Genomic DNA, 16,811 nt, shown 5'->3' with positions numbered 1-16,811 from the left:
ATCTGTAAAATGGGCATAGTAATTGTACAAACCACTTTAGGAGGAAGTTGATAGTAGTGTGAAGTTAGAGCACAACACTGGACTGTCCCATGCACCCAGCACATACCAGCCCTTTTTTATTATTCATGCAGACACAGTTTGTTGGGCCCAGACATGTGTTCATTAACATTGTTTTTTTCCTGTGGCAGGGGACAAGTAGAACAGATGGCAAGGGAACGAGACAAGGCAAGGCAAGATCTAGAGAAAGCTGAGAAGAGGAACCTGGAGTTTGTGAAAGAGATGGATGACTGCCACTCTGCCCTGGAGCATCTTACAGAGAAGAAGATCAAGTAGGTCTTGCCAATGGTGCCCAAGGCCAGAGTTGTAGCTCTTTGGTACCAGGACAGCGATTTCCTGGCCATGGCTGAGGGCAGGTAGTAGACGCAGTGATGCCACCAGCTGAGGCTGTAGTCATGAACATGGCAAAGCCGCAACCCTCCTATTTTACTTGTGCCAGTAGAACTCTAGAAGACACACCTTTGGGGGTGCCCTTCCTTGAAAGAAGAGAGAGGGGTGCATTTAAAAGTAGTCTTGCTCTTTACAGTGGTACGTGGTATAGAGGCATCTACCTATGTATGCCTGTGAGCTGCAGGGAAAATTTCTCTCTGCTGCCCTCACTCTCCTCTGCTTCATTGATGGGGTCTGTCCCATTCAAGCCAAGTGTTCTGTGTGTGCCTGTAATCAGTGAGACAGGTGGACATTTTGAGACAAGGCTAGTGAATGGCTTTGGAGCCTGTTGGCTTAGTGGAAAGGAGCCTGACATTGTGGAAGAAGCTCAGAGCCTGAAACCTGACTGCAGGCATTGCACTAGACTGTGGGTTGAGCAGACCCCTTGGTGGGTGGTCTACACTACCTATGGGGCTGGTAGATAGACCAAAAGAAAGGATTTCTGACCTTTTTTTTAATAGACACAACACCTCTCTGGTTTATTAACTAAACAGGTAAGGAAATACAGCCCTTGAGGATGTCCCAGGCTGGGCCAGACAGAGAGAGGGTTTTTTCACCCCACAAAAGTCCTCAGATGACCTAGTGTAGGGATTTCAAAAGACTTTCACCTACCTTGATTTACCACCATAACCACAAATAGGCTATTTTATTCCCATTTTGAAACTAAAGAAATTGAGTCTTGAAGTAGTACAGTGGGGAACAATCTATGCTACGCTTCCCTGGCAGAGCTCAGTGGTGGCTCATCTTCTCAAAGCTTTTTTTCCCCGTTATTTATTTATTTATTTATTTATTTATTTATTTATTTTTAATCCTCGCCCGAGGATATTTTTCCATTTTTTGTACAGATAGAATGGGAGGGAGAGAGAGTGAGAAACATCGACGTGAAGGGACACATCGAGTGGCTGCCACCCGCACGACCAACCAGGGCCAGGGACAAACTGCAACCGAAGTACGTGCCCTTAGCGGGAACCGAACCTGGGTCTCTCCGGACCGCAGGCCGACGCTCTAACCGCTGAGCCAAACTGGCCAGGGCCGTAATTTATTTATTTTTGTTACAGATGTTTCTCCTTTTTCCCCCACTGATTCCTCCCTCTCCTTCGCTTTCCGCCCTCTCTCCAGCTTTGTTGTCCCTGTCCATTGTTCATGCATACATGCATAAAAGTGCTGTGGTTTATCTCTCCCTCCCACCCCCTCTTCTAGGGCTAGTCAGTTTGTACCCCACTTCCACATCTCTGGGACTACCCCATTCCTCAGACTGTTATGTTCATTATATTCCACAAATAAGTGAGATCATATGATACTTGTCTTTCTCTGTTTGGCTTGTTTCACTTAGGATGACACTTTCCAGGTCCCACCATGTCTTCTCAAAGGATAAGAGATCTTTTTTTCTTACAGCTGCATAGTACTCCATTGTGTATGTGTACCGCGGCTTTTTTATCCATTCGTCTACTGATGGGCATTTAGGCTGTTTCCAGATCTTAGCGATTGTAAATAGTGTTGCTACAAACACAGGGGTACATATATTATTTCTGATTGGTGTTTCAGGCTTCTTAGGGTATATTCCTAAAAGTGGGATCACTGGGTCAAATGGAAGTTCAATTTTTAACTTATTGAGGTAACACCATATTGTTTTCCATAGTGGCTGCACCAGTCTGCATTCCCACCAGCAGTGTACTAGAGTCCCCTTTTCTCCACACCCTCGCCAACATTTGTTGTTTGATGATTTGTTGATGGCGGCCATTCTGACAGATGTGAGGTGATACCTCATTGTTGTTTTAATTTGCATCTCTCTGATGATTAGTGATGCTGAGCATTTCTTCATATGTCTCTTAGCCATTTGTATGTCCTGTTTGGAGAGGTGTCTATTTAGTTCCTCTGCCCATTTTTTAATTGGGTTCTTTGTCTTCCTTTCGTTGAGTTGTATGAGCACTCTCTATATATTGGAAATTAACCCCTTATCTGATATATCATTGGCAATTATGCTCTCCCATCCAGTGGGTAGCCTTTCTGTTTTGATATTTGTATCTTTTGCTGTGCAGAAGCTTTTGAGTTTGATGTACTCCCATGTGTTCATTTTCTCCTGTGTTTTTATTGCCTTAGGTGATGTACCAGTGAAAATTCTGCTGCGTATGATGTCTGAAATTGTGTTGCCTACATTTTCTTCCAGGATTTTCATGGATTCATGAGTCACATTTAAGTCTTTTATCTATTTGGAGTTTATTCTTGTGTAGGGTGTAAGTTCATAGTCTAATTTTATTTTTCTGCATGTAGCTGTCCAATTTTCACAGCACCATTTATTAAAGAGGCTGTCCTTACTCCACTGTATGCTCTTGCCACCTTTGTCAAATATTAATTGAGCATATTGCCTTGGGTCTATTTCTGGGTTCTCTGTTCTGTTCCACTGGTCTATATACCTGTTCTTGTGCCAGTACCAGGCTGTTTTGATTATGGTGGCTTTGTAGTATAACAAATTTGGTAATGTGATTATTCCAACTTTGTTCTTCTTTTTGAAGATTGCTGTGGCTATTCGAGGTCTTTTTTGGTTCCATATGAACTTTTCAAGTATTTGTTCTAGTTCTGTGAAGTATGTCGTTGGTATTTTGATGGGGATTGCATTGAATCTATAGATTGCTTTGGGTAGTATGGACATTTTAATGATGTTAATTCTTCCATTCCATGAACAGGGTATGTGCTTCCATTTTTTTATATCTTCCTCTATTTCTTTTTTCAATGACCTGTAGTTTTCTGTGAATAGGTCCTTTATTTCTTTGGTTGAGTTTATTCCTAGGTATCATAATTTTTTTGCCGCAATGATAAATGGGATTGTTTTCTTAGTTTCTCTTTCTGTGAGTTCATCATTGTTATATAAGAATGCCATCGATTTTTTGACATTAATTTTGTATCCTGGTACTATTCGAAATTCATTTATTAAGTCTAGTAAATTTTTGATGGAGTCTTTGGGGTTTTCTACGTATAGTGTCATGTCATCAGCGAATAATGACAGTTTCACTTCTTCCTTTCCAATTTGGATGCTTTTTATTTTTCTTCATGTCTGATTGCTGTGGCTAAAACTTGCAATACTATGTTAAATAAGAGTGGTGAAGACAGGGCATCCCTGTCTTGGTTCCTGTTCTTAAGGGAAATGCTTTTAGTTTCTGCCCATTGAGTACTGTGTTGGCTGTAGGTCTTTCATATATGGCCTTCATTATTTTGAGATATGATCCCTCTATTCCCACATTGCTGAGTGTTTTTATCAGAAATGGATGCTGGATTTTGTGGAAGGCTTTTTCGGCATCTATTGATATGATCATGTGGTTTTTATTCTTCATTTTGTTTATGCGGTGTATCATACTTACTGATTTGCGAATATTGTACCAGCCTTGCAACCCTGGTATGAATCACACTTAGTCATGGTGAATAATTTTTTTGATGTGTTGCTGGATCCAATTTGGTAGTATTTTGTTCAGGATTTTGGCATCTGTGTTCATCAGCGATATTGGCCTGTAGTTTTCTTTCTTTGTAATATCTTTTTCTGGTTTTGGAATTAGAATTATGCTGGCCTCATAAAACGAGTTTGGAAGTCTTCCTTCTTCTTGAATTTTTTAAAATAGTTTGAGGAGCATGGGTGTTAGTTCTTTTTTGAATGTTCGGTAGAAACTCCCCCATGAAGGCATCCAGGCCTGGGCTTTTGTTTGCTGGGAGAGTCTTGATTCTCAAAGCTTTTGTCACTCAAAAGTGTCCCCTCATGAATAGTAGAGGGAACACACTGTGGAAAAACTGGTGTCCTACACTCAGTCCTCAGCCATGCTCTGGGTGGGGTGCAAGAAGTTGCAGGCCTCTCGTCCTCCACTCTCACCTGTGGAAAGAGGTCAGTTGAGCTGGGCGCTGAGGAACTAGCAAGACAAATTTTAGAGTTCTGGGTCTTTTGCACCCTGGGTGCATGGAGCCCCTCAAATTCCTCACCTGTAAAGTGAAAGTGGTAGGATACCCATCAGTGCCTTAGAGTACTCAGCACAGATCCCTGTGCATCTCTCCCTGTGGTTCAGCTGTGCTTGTCCCTCAGTTAAATAAGGAGTGAGAAAGAGAAGCAGCAGCGCAGGTGACATAGGTGTTTTCAGCGAGCAGCTGTCTGAGAGAGCTTGTGATGAACCTCTGGGACATGACCTCTCCCTGCTATGTGTGGTTGTGACACTTGAAGAGTAGCTCTTTTCTTATAACAGCCCTCTTGGCAAGGTTTGGGGGTGTCATGGCATGGCATACAAAAGTCCTCACATGACCTTGGGTTGGGTATAGGGACTTCAGGGGACTTTCACCTGCCTTGACTTACCACCAGAACCACAAATAGGCCATTTTATTCCCATTTTTAAACTAAAGAAATTGAGTCTTGGAGTAGTACAGTTAACTTGCCCACAGTCACACAACCAATGTGGCCTGAAGTTTAAACCTTAGGTCTCCTCTCTTTGTCTTATGCTATTTCTGAGAGACCATAGGACCAGGCCTACTTTATCCTGGCAGTGTAAGAAATGGACCCTTAAGCAAGAGGAGACCTGGGGGCTAGAGAACTCATCACTTTACCAGGATGGGGTTGTCCAGAGTCATGTAACCACCATCACAAAGGCCCCACCAGCTCCCTGTCCACAATTCATATACTCAGGGTACTGCCACTTTTCCATGTATTACAGTCTATAGGGGAGTGGCCTCAAATCCACGTCCATGTGCTTCCTAATTTCCAAAGCCTGGGTCCTCCTTTTCTTCCTGGGAGTTGGCTAGCGAAGGCCAAATGCAGCAGGTTGAGATAGTTGGAATTCTCCCTTACCTCTGTGTGGTGTTAAGAAGGAATATGTGAAATATGCATCAAAGGATGTGAGTGTGTGATAGTATATGTAGGTATGAGTGTACAAGTATGGGTGTGAGCATACATATATGCATATGTATATGCATACATATATGCATACTCTTAACAGCACCTACACTCCTAACAGGATAATAATAATTTCCAGGAAACCTAAAAATTAACTGTCCTTTCACCAAATGTTTAAAACTTTTCCAGTCAAACTTGAGAAACCAAATAAACATGGTCTCACTATAAGGTGGTGTCTTCAAGGCCGATAAGCCCCAGTGTGGAGAGATGGGTCATGGACATCTTGACTTTCACCTAGATGCACTGGCCATGATATTGCTGAGCCACCTCAGTGTGGAGCATATGCAGCATTCATCACAAAGGAGCATTTAGTTAAGAAATACCTGGGTTTTGAAGATGGCAGTATAGGTAACCGTGGTATCCCGTCCTCCCACAACTACTTCAAAGTTACAACTAAACTACAGAACAACCTTCATTCAAAACTGCCTGAAATCAAGCTGAATTGAAGTACTACAACTATGGAATTAAAGAAGAATCCTCATCAAGTCTGGTAGGAGGGGTGGAGGTGCGACAGGCTGGTCCCATACCCGCTTGTGGTGGATAAAAATTAGGAGGATACCTTTGATGGGAAGGTCCTCCCTGAGGGCTAAGGGGTCCCCATCCCACATGAGGTGCCCAGCTCAGGGTTGCAGTGCCAGGAAGAGAATTTCCTATAACTTTTTGCTGGAAAAAGCAGTGGGAAATGAGGCTGAGAGGCTGAGGCGGCTAGAGCCCCAGGCAGTTCCTCTTAAAGGTGCCATGCATGGACTAACTCGGACTTGCACCCTCCAGGCTCCAGTGTGCTGGAGGCAGCTTGAAAGGCATGAGAGACATATGAGGAACAACTGAATTGTTTGGCATTGGAGCGAGGGCTGGAGAGGCAGCTTTGTCCTGGACAAACTTGCTGTCAGAGGCCTTTGTTCCTTTGGTGAGCTCTTCTCTGGGGCAGCAGACAGGCACCATATCTGGGACTCCAGCAACCTGGCTCACACTGTTTTACCTGCCCTGGTGATTCCCTGAGGCTCTGCCCCACTCAGCTTTCAGGCCCACCCCAGCTGTTGCCAGTTGCTTTACCATAGGATTGGTCTGTCTTGGATGCTGCTTCAGGTTTTCCTAAATTCTTTCAAGCAAGCAAGCAGCATCTGGTCTCAGCTAGCTCCATACCTCTTGTTAAGTAATATATAGAAACAAACACAGGGAGGCAGCCAAAATGAGGAGACAAAGAAACAGGTCCCAAATGAAAGAACAGAACAAAACTCCAGGAAAAGTATTAAACAAATTAGAGATAAGCAACCTAACAGATGCTGAGTTCAAAACACTGCTTATAAGATGCTTAATGGATTTAGTGAGAACCTCAGTGAACTTAGTGAGGGCCTCAAGAGCATAAAAAAGGACCAGTCAGAAATGAAGGAGGCACTAACTGAAATAAAGAATAATTTACACAGATTCTGTAGTAGAGTAGATAAAGCCAAGAAGCAAACTATCGATTTGGAATATAAGGAAGCAAAAAATACCCAATCAGAACAGCAAAAAGAAAAAAGAATTTAAAAAAAAGTGAGGATAGTGTAAGGAGCCTCTGGGACAATTTCAAGCATGCCAACATTCACATCTTGGGGGTGCCAGAAAGGGAAGAGAGAGAACAAGAAATCGAAACCTGTTTGAAACAATAATGGCAGAAAACTTTTCTAACTTGGTGAAGGAAACAGACATACACGTCCAGGAAGCACAGAGAATCCCGAACAAGATGAACCCCAAGAGCCCATACCAAGACACATCATCATCAAAATGCATATGGTTCAAGACAAAGAGAATCTTAAAAGCAGCAAGAGAAAAGCAGTTAGTTACCTACAAGGGAGTTCCCATAAGACTGTCAGCTGATTTCTCAAAAGAAACTTTTCAGGCCAGAAGGGAGTGGCAAGAAATATTCAGAGTGATGAAAAGCAAGAACCTACAACCAAGATTTCTCTATCCTGCAAAGCTGTCATTTAGAATTGGTAGCCATATAAAGAGTCTCCAGACAAGGAAAAGCTAAAGGATTTCGTCACCACCGAACCATTATTATATGAAATGTTGAAGGGTCTTCTTGAAGAAAAAAATAAAAAAATATGAACAAACAAAATGGCAATGAATACATATCTATCGACAATTGAATCTACAAACAAAATGAACAAGCAGAACAGAAACATTTTCATAGATACAGAGAAATTTTGTTGGTTGCCAGATGGGAGCGGGGTTGGGGGAATGGGTGAAAAAGGTGAAGGGATTAAGAAGGGGGATTAGGGGTGGGAAGAAATAAACGAAAGAACCTATATGTACATATGCATAACCAATGGACACAGACAACAATGTGGGGAAAGGCAGGAGGGGGGCGGAAATGAGAAGGAGGGGGTCAATGGGGATAAAATGAGGAACTTCTATAATACATTTCAACAATAAAGATAAGTTAAAAAAAAAAAAAAAAACTGGGTTTTGTTTCTGCTCTTGTCAACAGTTGAGAGTCTTTGTTCAGCTGGTTCCCTTACAATGTCCAGCCATTAGCTTCCCCATTTACCATTTCTTGCTGAGCAAATTCCTGTGGGTGAAATTGGAAAATTCAAACTGTTGATTCTTGTAGCTACAGTTGTTTAAATTTACTCATCTGAGATCTCCTTAGTTCCCTGACTTCACAAAATAGGTGTTAGGTCACTGTGGGTTTCCACAGAGTGAAACTATTACTAAAAATTAGGAGATGAAAGAAGCGAGCGGTGCAATTGCTAGAACATTTTTCCCTCTTTCTTGATGCCTCTTCTAGTTTCTTAATGGCCCCTTTAATTAGATGCTGTTGTCAGCCTTGTCACATGTTTGAAATCTTAGTATCCCACCTGAGGGTGTTCAGGACTGATACTAGCCATCCCATTTGGTGCCACTGAGACCATAGGTTGCTGCCTCTTTGGGACCCAGGGAGGTGAGGGGTCCACAGGAGCCTCCTTAAACCCTGCAGAAGTCTAGCTTCCACATGACCTTCCTCTCTGTGCAGCACTGCCAGCTCCTCAGCCCTCAGTGTTTCTCAAGAAGAAAACTCCTTTTTAAACAATTGCATTCCAACTCTGAGATGGGATATTCACCATCAAGCCCCAGGGATAAGATTTAAAGGAGAGACCCCTGGCCTCACAGTACATTCAGTTTAGCTAAGCAATGGTGACCCCATCTCTCAAGGAAGAACTATTGAGTACAAGGTAGTGTGACCAAGAGCTCCATGAAGGGGAATTCCAGGGAAGGAAGAGGTCTTGTTGTCTGGAAAGTTGTTCCTGGAGAAGCAGGGACAGGTAAGCCTGGGAAGCATCCTTGGAAGCCCAGTGTGATTTGCTGGTGTGTGCCTTACAGACACCTGGAGCAGGAATACAGAGAAAGGCTGACTCTCCTTCGGTCTGAGGTGGAGATGGAGCATGAGCTATTCTGGGAACAGGCCTACAGGCAGAGGGTCATGCTGGAGAAGGACCTGGAATGCATGCAGGCTGAGGAGTCCAGCCTCCGAGAGAAGCTGACCCTGGCTCTGAAGGTAGGTAGGGACGGGGAAGTTATGGGGGAATGAAGGGAGTGTGGCTCCCCAGGTCACCCCACCCAGAAAGAAATGAGGTTGCCTGAAGGTCCCTCTTCCCATACCCCACATTTTCCTAGTCTAGGGTTCAACACCTCCCGTGACCTTAAGAAATTTGCATCTCTGTGTGAGGGAAATCTCTAGGATTTCAAACTAGGAAACACTTTCTGCAGCCATAGAGATAGCACACTTCTCAGCCAGAACAGAAAGGGTCCTGGTTTCTCCAGGATTGGCTTTGCCCCTCCATGCTCTCTAGTTATGGTGGCAGCAGGACAGGTGGGGACCTGTAGAACTCTTGCTCTGTTCTCTGGGTCTGTGGACCAAGGATAGGAAGGGTCAGCAGCCAGTTATGCTATATCCTTGGAGGTCAGAACACCTGTGGAATCAACAAACCTAAAGCCCACCTGTTGCCCCTGGGTACAGCCTGGGGCAGATGTGTTTTCTGGGCTTTGGTGAGTATCTCTCAACCCACAACCATCCTGCATTTGGGTTCAGTGAGATGTCCCCTGTCCCCTCCTGTGCTCCTGCCTTTCTCTCTCTCTCCTAATTCAGAGCCTGTGGATTCTTTCCACATTTGCCTGCTTCCCTCAGTCTCTGTCTCTCGGAGGAGAAGTCTGGCACCCCAGGTACCTCTGACAGCAGTGTCCATAGGGCCTGCCTTCTCTGCTTGCTTGGGCTCTCCACCATGCTGTGTCCTCACCTCTCTTACTGGTTTTCTGTATCTGATAATGCTGCCTTCCTTCCCTGTGGACATCTGAGCTGTAATGGTACAGTTTCAAATTCTTCATTTAGAAAACAGCTCAGAAGGGCTTGCCACTAGCCTTTTCTTGTTATACTCATGACCTTCTGAGCACTTGGAATGGGAGAAGCAGAGGTAATGGGAAAAGCAATAAGCATTGGTGAGGACTTCATGGGGTCTATCTCTGGGTGGCTCTGAATTGGCCCCAGAGACAGGGCAGTGAGTACCAGGTACCATGAGGTTTCTTCTCTGATTATGTGTGCCACTGGGAGTAAGCCTTTCACTCAGAGAGAACAGACCTGCCAACAGCTCCTTCCTCTACTCTCAAAGTCTGGCAAATCACTAGCCTGTGTCTTGTAGGAAAACAGTCGATTACAGAAGGAGATTGTTGAAGTTGTGGAAAAACTTTCGGAATCAGAGAAGCTGGTCCTGAAACTGCAGAATGACCTGGAATTTGTGTTAAAAGACAAGGCAAGTCCTTTTGCTGAATCTTAGTTTTGAGAGAGGAGCCTGTGGTGCTAGGTAAAAAGTATCAGGGTCTTGAAAAAGAATGCCCAGGTGGCTGAATTTAGTTTTTTTCTGTTAAACTTTGGAGAGAAAAGTGACTTTCCCTGTTTTTCTCACCTTCAGGCCAATGCAGGGATGACAATATGCCTCAGTGATGACTTGCATGTTGGCCTTTTAATGACAAGACCAGGGTTAGCTGGCACCAAAAACCCCAATGACAGGTTCTCAGTGATGAGGGGCATGGAGGAGAAGTTAGAGTTTGGTACCTACAATTAGATGCCCCGCACCACCAGGCCCTGCCCATCACCTGGGGAACAGATGGGGAGATGAGTTGCTGCACTGGAGAAGGGTTCAGACAGGGAGTGTTTCAGGGGATCAAGGCAGGAACATTTTACTGCCCTGAGACCTTTTAAATAAGGGGAGGGGAGGGAAGGAGGAGGAAAGGACTGGAAGGCTGTACCTGGAAATGCTGAGCTTTGTGTAAAGAGCATGAGGGTGTGACAGCCTGCACTCTACCTGACCTGAGGTCTGTATTTAATTTTCCTTTACTGGTGTGACCTTCAGCTGGAGCCACAGAACACAGAACTCTTGGCCAAGGAGGAGCAGTTCAAGGAGGTCCTGAAGGAGTACGAGCTCAAATGCAGGGTACGTGCCTGACCCAGCCCCTTTACCATCTGGAGCCTTAGCATTTCCTTTGTCTTGGACCAGGCCATCACTTTTGTCTTTAATGCATTGGGCCCTCTCCAACCCATTCCACAGCAGGGGTGATTCTTTCTAAGAGCTTGACCCTTCAGAGACCTCCTGTGTCAGAAAGCTGTGGTATCATATCCAGGCTATTCCTGCAAAGAATGGGGTGCTAGAGCCAATGATATAGGCTAGCCCTGCAAGTCATCAGCATCTGTCTGGCTCAGACCTGGGTGGTGGTATGCAGGCTCCTTTCCTACCCCTCCTGCCGGGGAGTGGCCTAGCATTCTTGGCAGGCCACAGTCCTGACCTCCACATGAAGGATGGTCCATCATTGGGTGGCAGGAACATCCTTCACCAAGCAGAGCAGGTAGAGCCTGCATTTGGCTGACCGTCCTACAGGGTCCTCCAAGCATTATGTTCTCCTATGAGATGGAACAGGAATTGCCTGCTCAGAACCTGTGTTTATCCCACATGGACTGGCCAAAGTCATTAGAGCAGCACCGATTCTGAAGACCCCTCTGTGTTTCCAGGCACTGTGTAAGGCTTCATGTTTTCTGTTGTTGAGTGTTTAGATGTCCTGGGGCCAAACCTACCAGTGTTACTCCATTTAATTGGAGACACCACAGTGCAGAGCAAGGCAGAGATGGTGAACAATGTCAGTGTTGCTGACCCTGTTACACTTAAAATGATTGAGGACCCCAACAGATAAAACATTGTTGTTATATATTAAGGGTCTATTATTAACTCACTGCTTAACCGTTTCCCTCCAAATTAAAGTAAGAATTAACTTTTGTTCCTGCTGTATATTGCTTTGGCAATACCAGAAAATAAAGGTGAGCTGTGCTGTTCCGGAGTGTGACATGATCTGCTGTTTCCTGCCCCATGTTCTCTCCTCCACTATAAACCCTGAATCCTGGGTGCCCTTTTGAAATCCTGTGTGTGGTCACCTGTGTAACCCTCCCCCCGAACTAGATTGTTGTGTAGGGTGTGGGGTTGTCATGCAGGTAGGATGTGCCACACAATTTTCTGCTAGAATTGTAGTTCCATGCTGTGTTTTCTTCCTCCCTTTAAGCTTGTTGCAAAGACATAGAACCTGTAAGTAACCATCAATTCATATGTTACTTTAGTGCAGCAATTTTCTGTCTTTTTCATCTTCTGGCATATATAAATTAATTACTAAAATACTGCAGTGCACCAAAAAAAATTTTTTTTGTTGATCTGACAAAAAACTAGGTATAATTTTGATTCATTTACATCAGACAGCTATTGTTGTGTCAGCTGTTGTCATTTTTTTATTTGACAATCTAAAGGAAAAGAGGTCAGTACCCCTAACTAAATAGTCAGGTATTGCATGTTTTAAAAATTATTCCAGCACACCTGTTGAAAATCACCTCTTTAGTTCACTGGATTTTTCAAACAAGTATAAGCCCTACCTTTCTTACTCTTTTTTTTAAAAAAAAAAAATTTTAATAGATTTTTAAAAATTATTCATTTATTTATTTATTATATTTTTAACTTTTTATTTATGAATTTGTTTTTGTTACAGATGTTTCTCATTTTTCCCCCATTGACACATCCTCCTCCTCTTCCCCTCCCCCGCCCAATTCCCAGCTTTGTTGTCTATGTTTATTGGACATGCATATATGCATGTTACTTCTGTGGTTTATCTCTTCCTCGCCAACCCTCCCCCTTTATTGATTTTTTAGAGAGAACGAGGAAGTGAAAGGGAGAAAGAGATAGAAACATCGATGAGAGAGAGAGAACATCGATGGGCTGCCTCCTGCATGCCCCCCCACCCCCACTGGAATCAGGCCCACAACCTGGGTATGTGTCCTGACCAGGAATCGAACCAGTGACCTCTTGGTGCATGGGTCAACACTCAACCACCGAGCCACACCAGCCGGACATCCCTACCTTTCTTTAGTATGACTCTCTTACTTAAATAACTGCTACTCACTTCACTTTTGGTTCTTGAAATTTTACTTTTTGAAACATCAGCAGAAATATTTTACATTTTAGTGCTAATCTATTTGTGTAGAAATTTTATCTCTATTTTTGGCATTTCAAATTAATATTTAGAGCATTAAAAAACTTATTTGAAATACATAAAATTACAAAAGTAAAAGTAGTGCAGGTAATAGCTGGATTACCCTTTGCCCAGATTCACCTGTTGTTTACATTTTGCCCTGTTTGCTGTGTCATTGTGTACTTCCTCAGTGTGTGTGTGTGTGTGTGTGCGCACGCGCACACACACACCCAACTGGATGTGAATGTATCTACATAGTTATTTTCTGAACATCTGAGTGTAAGTTACATGCATCATGGCCCTCGCCGCTAAACAGGTCAGTGTGCATTCCCTAAAAACAGATTTAATCCTATAACTTCACAGTGGTGTGCAAGTGCACCAGAGTTGATTGCTAAATGTTCAGGAATTTTGCTAGCTTCTTGTTAAACTTTTGATAGCTTGAAATAGGCTATGGTGGGACCGTGGAAGTATGCAGAAGCTACAAATCTGGTCTTTTCTTCCTGGAGAGCCAACTTTCTAACACCCTGCTAAATGAGAATATTTCTAGTAACTATGGCACATTTACTCATTTCATGATTTCCACTGATACATCATATTTCAATTTCATTAGTTAACCTAGCAATGTCCTTTGGAACATTTCCCCTCCAATACAAGGTCCAGTTTGGATCAGGTATTACCTTTAGTTGTCACATCTGTTTAACATCCTTTAATCTGAAACTATCTGTCTTGGTCTATTCAGGCTGCTACAACAATGATACCATAGAAGGGGGGAGGGGGTAAATAACATATATTTAGCTCCCACAGTTCTAGGGCCCGAGAAGTCCAAGATCAAGTTGCCAGCAGATTCAGTGTCTGGTGAGAGCTCTCTTTTTGGTAGCAGATGGCTAGCTGTCTTCTCAGTGTCCTCATATGACAGAAAGGCATGAAGGAGCCCTTTGGAGTGTGTTTTATAAGAGCATTAATGCTCTTCATGAGGCCTTCATCCTCATGATCTAATCACCTCTCAAAGGTCCCACCTCCAATATCATCATCACATAGGACATTAAGATTAACATATGAATTTGAGGGGACACATTCAGTCTATTGCACATTCCCAGAGCCTTTCTTTGTCTTTGACATGGTTATTATTGAAGAATACAGCCCTACCCCCTTTTTAATAGAAATTTTCTCATTTTGTGTATTTCTCATTTTGTGTTCCTCCAAATTCATATGTTGAAGCCTATTCCCCCACTGTGATAGTGTTAGGAGTTGGGGCCTTTGGGAGATCATGAGGGTAAGCCCAGTAAAGTGTATTAGTACTTTATAAAAGGGACTCACCTGGCTGGGTGGCTCAGTTCGTTGGAACATCATCCTGTACAATTCCCAGTTGGGGCCCATACTGGAAGCAACTAATCTATGTTTTTCTTTCACATCAATGTTTCTCTCTCTCTCTCTCTCTCTCTCTCTCTCTCTCTCTCTCTTTAAAATCAATAAAAACCATATCCTAGGGGGAGGATTTTTTTAAAAGGGGTCTCAGATTGCTCTCCCATCCCTTTTATCACTTCTACCCTCCAAAATCTTGGGAACTAGCCTGGCCAGAGTGCCTCAGTTAGTTGAGTGTCATCCTATGCACTGAAAGGTCTGGTTCAATTCCCTGTCAAGGGCACGTACAGAAGGCAGCCAGTTAATGTTTCCCTCTCACATCGATGTTTCTCTCTCTCTCTCCCTCTTCCTCTCTCTAAGCATGTCCTCGGGTGAGGATTAAATAAAATAATAAAATAAAAAAGGACACCAAAACATCAAGAGCTAAATTTCTGTTGTTTATATGTCCCCAGTGTAGTATTTTTGTTATAGCGTCCCAAATGGACTGAGACACAGACCAATCCTTAACACCTTTGCCTGTCTGTGGGCAGGTCAGGTCTTCCCCAGGCACTGGGCTTAGCTGCTTCCTGGGTGACCAAGTGTCCATGCCAGTGGCTTCTTGGACTGAGTGGCTGCATTATCTGGAAGCAGTGTCTGGCTCTTCCCCCACAGGACCTGCAGGACCGCAATGATGAGCTACAGGCTGCAGTGGAGGGTCTGCAGGCACAGTTGCCTCAGAATTGGCGTGGCCAGCCCCATGTACAGCCAAATGGACCGCTGCTCCCTATACATGGCCGAGCAGGTAGGAGCCAATTTGGGAGGTGGCAGTGATGTGCTCCTGTTGGGGGCAGTGGGGCTGGTGGCAATGGGTTTCTACCTACCTCTGTTGAACAGGCTGCCTTTGGGTCCAGGGAGCACAGTGGTGGGTAGGCTGGCTTCCAGCACATCATGGCCTAGCCCAGCCTTCAGGTGGTCACAAGCCCCTCTACTGCCACATGTGGGAAAAGGGCCTGTAACCCAAGGCCAGAAGTTGACACAATACCCAGAGCCTAGAGCGATGTCGAAGAGGGTGAGGGTGTTATCATTTGAGTAGAAATGGTGAAGGTTAGGATGACTTTGCCATTACCGTAAGGTAGGTGCATCCAAGTGACTCCAGTATTATGAGAGGTACCCAGGGTGACTCTCCAGTATTATGAGGTCCTCTCCAGGGGATCCAGGTGAGTGTTCAGCATGGGACAGACACACAGAGATGGTCATCTAGAGAAGGGAAGCAGTGGTGCTGGAGTTGAGCAAGGGGTTTGTCATTGGTCTATGACAGCTCTTACAAAGGGAAGGCACAAATTGTGAAAATGGGTCAGGGACTCCCTGTATACACAGAGGCCTCATTGGACGGACATAGACCAGACTTGGTGTTTACTACCTGGGTTATGTGGATAGCATCACCCTCAAGTTCTTGAAACCAAATCCAAGGTCGGCTGCCTGCTGCCACAAAAGCCAAACTCATTAGACAGATGCTGGTGAAATAGGAAGGAGGTTTATTCACTTGAGAAGATGGGGGACTCTTGTCCCAAAACCTATCTTAGTATCTCAGTGCAGGCAGGGGTTTTTATAGGGAGGGAGAGGGAAAGCAAAACAAAGATATTAGGGGAAGGGTATGTGAACATGTAGGCAGTATACTTGTTGGTCCCCGTATGGATCTTTAATGTCAGCATACTGGAACTGCTCAGTGCTAGTCAAATTCTTGCAGTTGGGCAATCTGCGTCAACTGAAGTCATGGCCAAGGTCATTTCTTGTCCAGCAAGAATTGGAACTGCTGATGCCTGTAACACGCTTATAAGGAAACTGTCAGTATGTGAGTTCCTTTTATTGTTTGTACATTTTATTCTAATTCCATTTCATGATTAGTCAGAGTACTATAAAGTTTTTATTCCCTGTTACACTCCAAGATGGATTTGTGGCACCAGGAAGTGCCCCCAATTGCTCAACATAGTGCATACTGAAGGTGTAAATTGAGAAAGACCTGGGCTTCATGCTTCCTAACTCAGCCCATAGACTTGGGATAAGCTCCAGGCTCTGAGTGGTCCTGAGGCCCTGTGTTTTTTAAGTGTTTTTGGTTCCTTGTAAAGACCAGGAGTGGGGGATGGTTTTAGATGCTGGAGCTATTCTTTTGGTTTAGGTAGTCTTTTAGGAGGACAGTGTTTAAGCTCGTTACTACCCTTCCTGGCAACTGTACAGGGCAGACATGGTGGGGTTCACATGACATACATGGCTTCATGCCTGCTGCCGCTGATGGGAGTCATGAGAACCACAGGGACTGCTCCATTAGCCTGATTGCTTCCATTGACCAAACAGTGATCATGTAGCTCTTCAGAGAACATCTGCTCCCATCTGTAGTACTGAGAGAACTCAGAGTTTCCCACATTGCTTGGGGAAAATTTACTTAATAAAACAGAAAAAATAAAATAAAATAAAACAGAAAAAAGTGTGCTCAAGAGAGCCAATGTGGGAACCTTCACACGAACCACGCAGATTTTCTGTGCAAGTGGGC

General features: G+C 44.1%; 1 protein-coding gene across 6 annotated transcripts in view; it reads left to right on the top strand.

Moving 5' to 3' along the window:
* NINL (ninein like) overlaps positions 1 to 16,811 on the top strand; it is a 205,085-nt gene that overhangs the window by 147,159 nt on the left and 41,115 nt on the right. For 5 of the 6 annotated variants that reach the window (XM_036244012.1, XM_036244011.1, XM_036244009.1 and 2 more), the window contains 5 exons: positions 189 to 329; positions 8,750 to 8,924; positions 10,063 to 10,173; positions 10,774 to 10,854; positions 14,936 to 15,065. In XM_036244012.1, the coding sequence (XP_036099905.1) occupies positions 189 to 329; positions 8,750 to 8,924; positions 10,063 to 10,173; positions 10,774 to 10,854; positions 14,936 to 15,065 (638 nt within the window). The remainder of the gene's footprint in view (positions 1 to 188; positions 330 to 8,749; positions 8,925 to 10,062; positions 10,174 to 10,773; positions 10,855 to 14,935; positions 15,066 to 16,811) is intronic. The other variant, XM_036244008.1, reaches the window with a different exon arrangement.

This window comes from Molossus molossus, unplaced genomic scaffold, assembly GCF_014108415.1.
Source record: "Molossus molossus isolate mMolMol1 unplaced genomic scaffold, mMolMol1.p scaffold_m16_p_6, whole genome shotgun sequence".
Classification (NCBI taxonomy): Eukaryota; Metazoa; Chordata; class Mammalia; order Chiroptera; family Molossidae; genus Molossus; species Molossus molossus.
The sequence above is the reverse complement of the archived record's forward strand: the minus strand, read 5'-3'. Positions and strand labels throughout refer to the sequence as shown.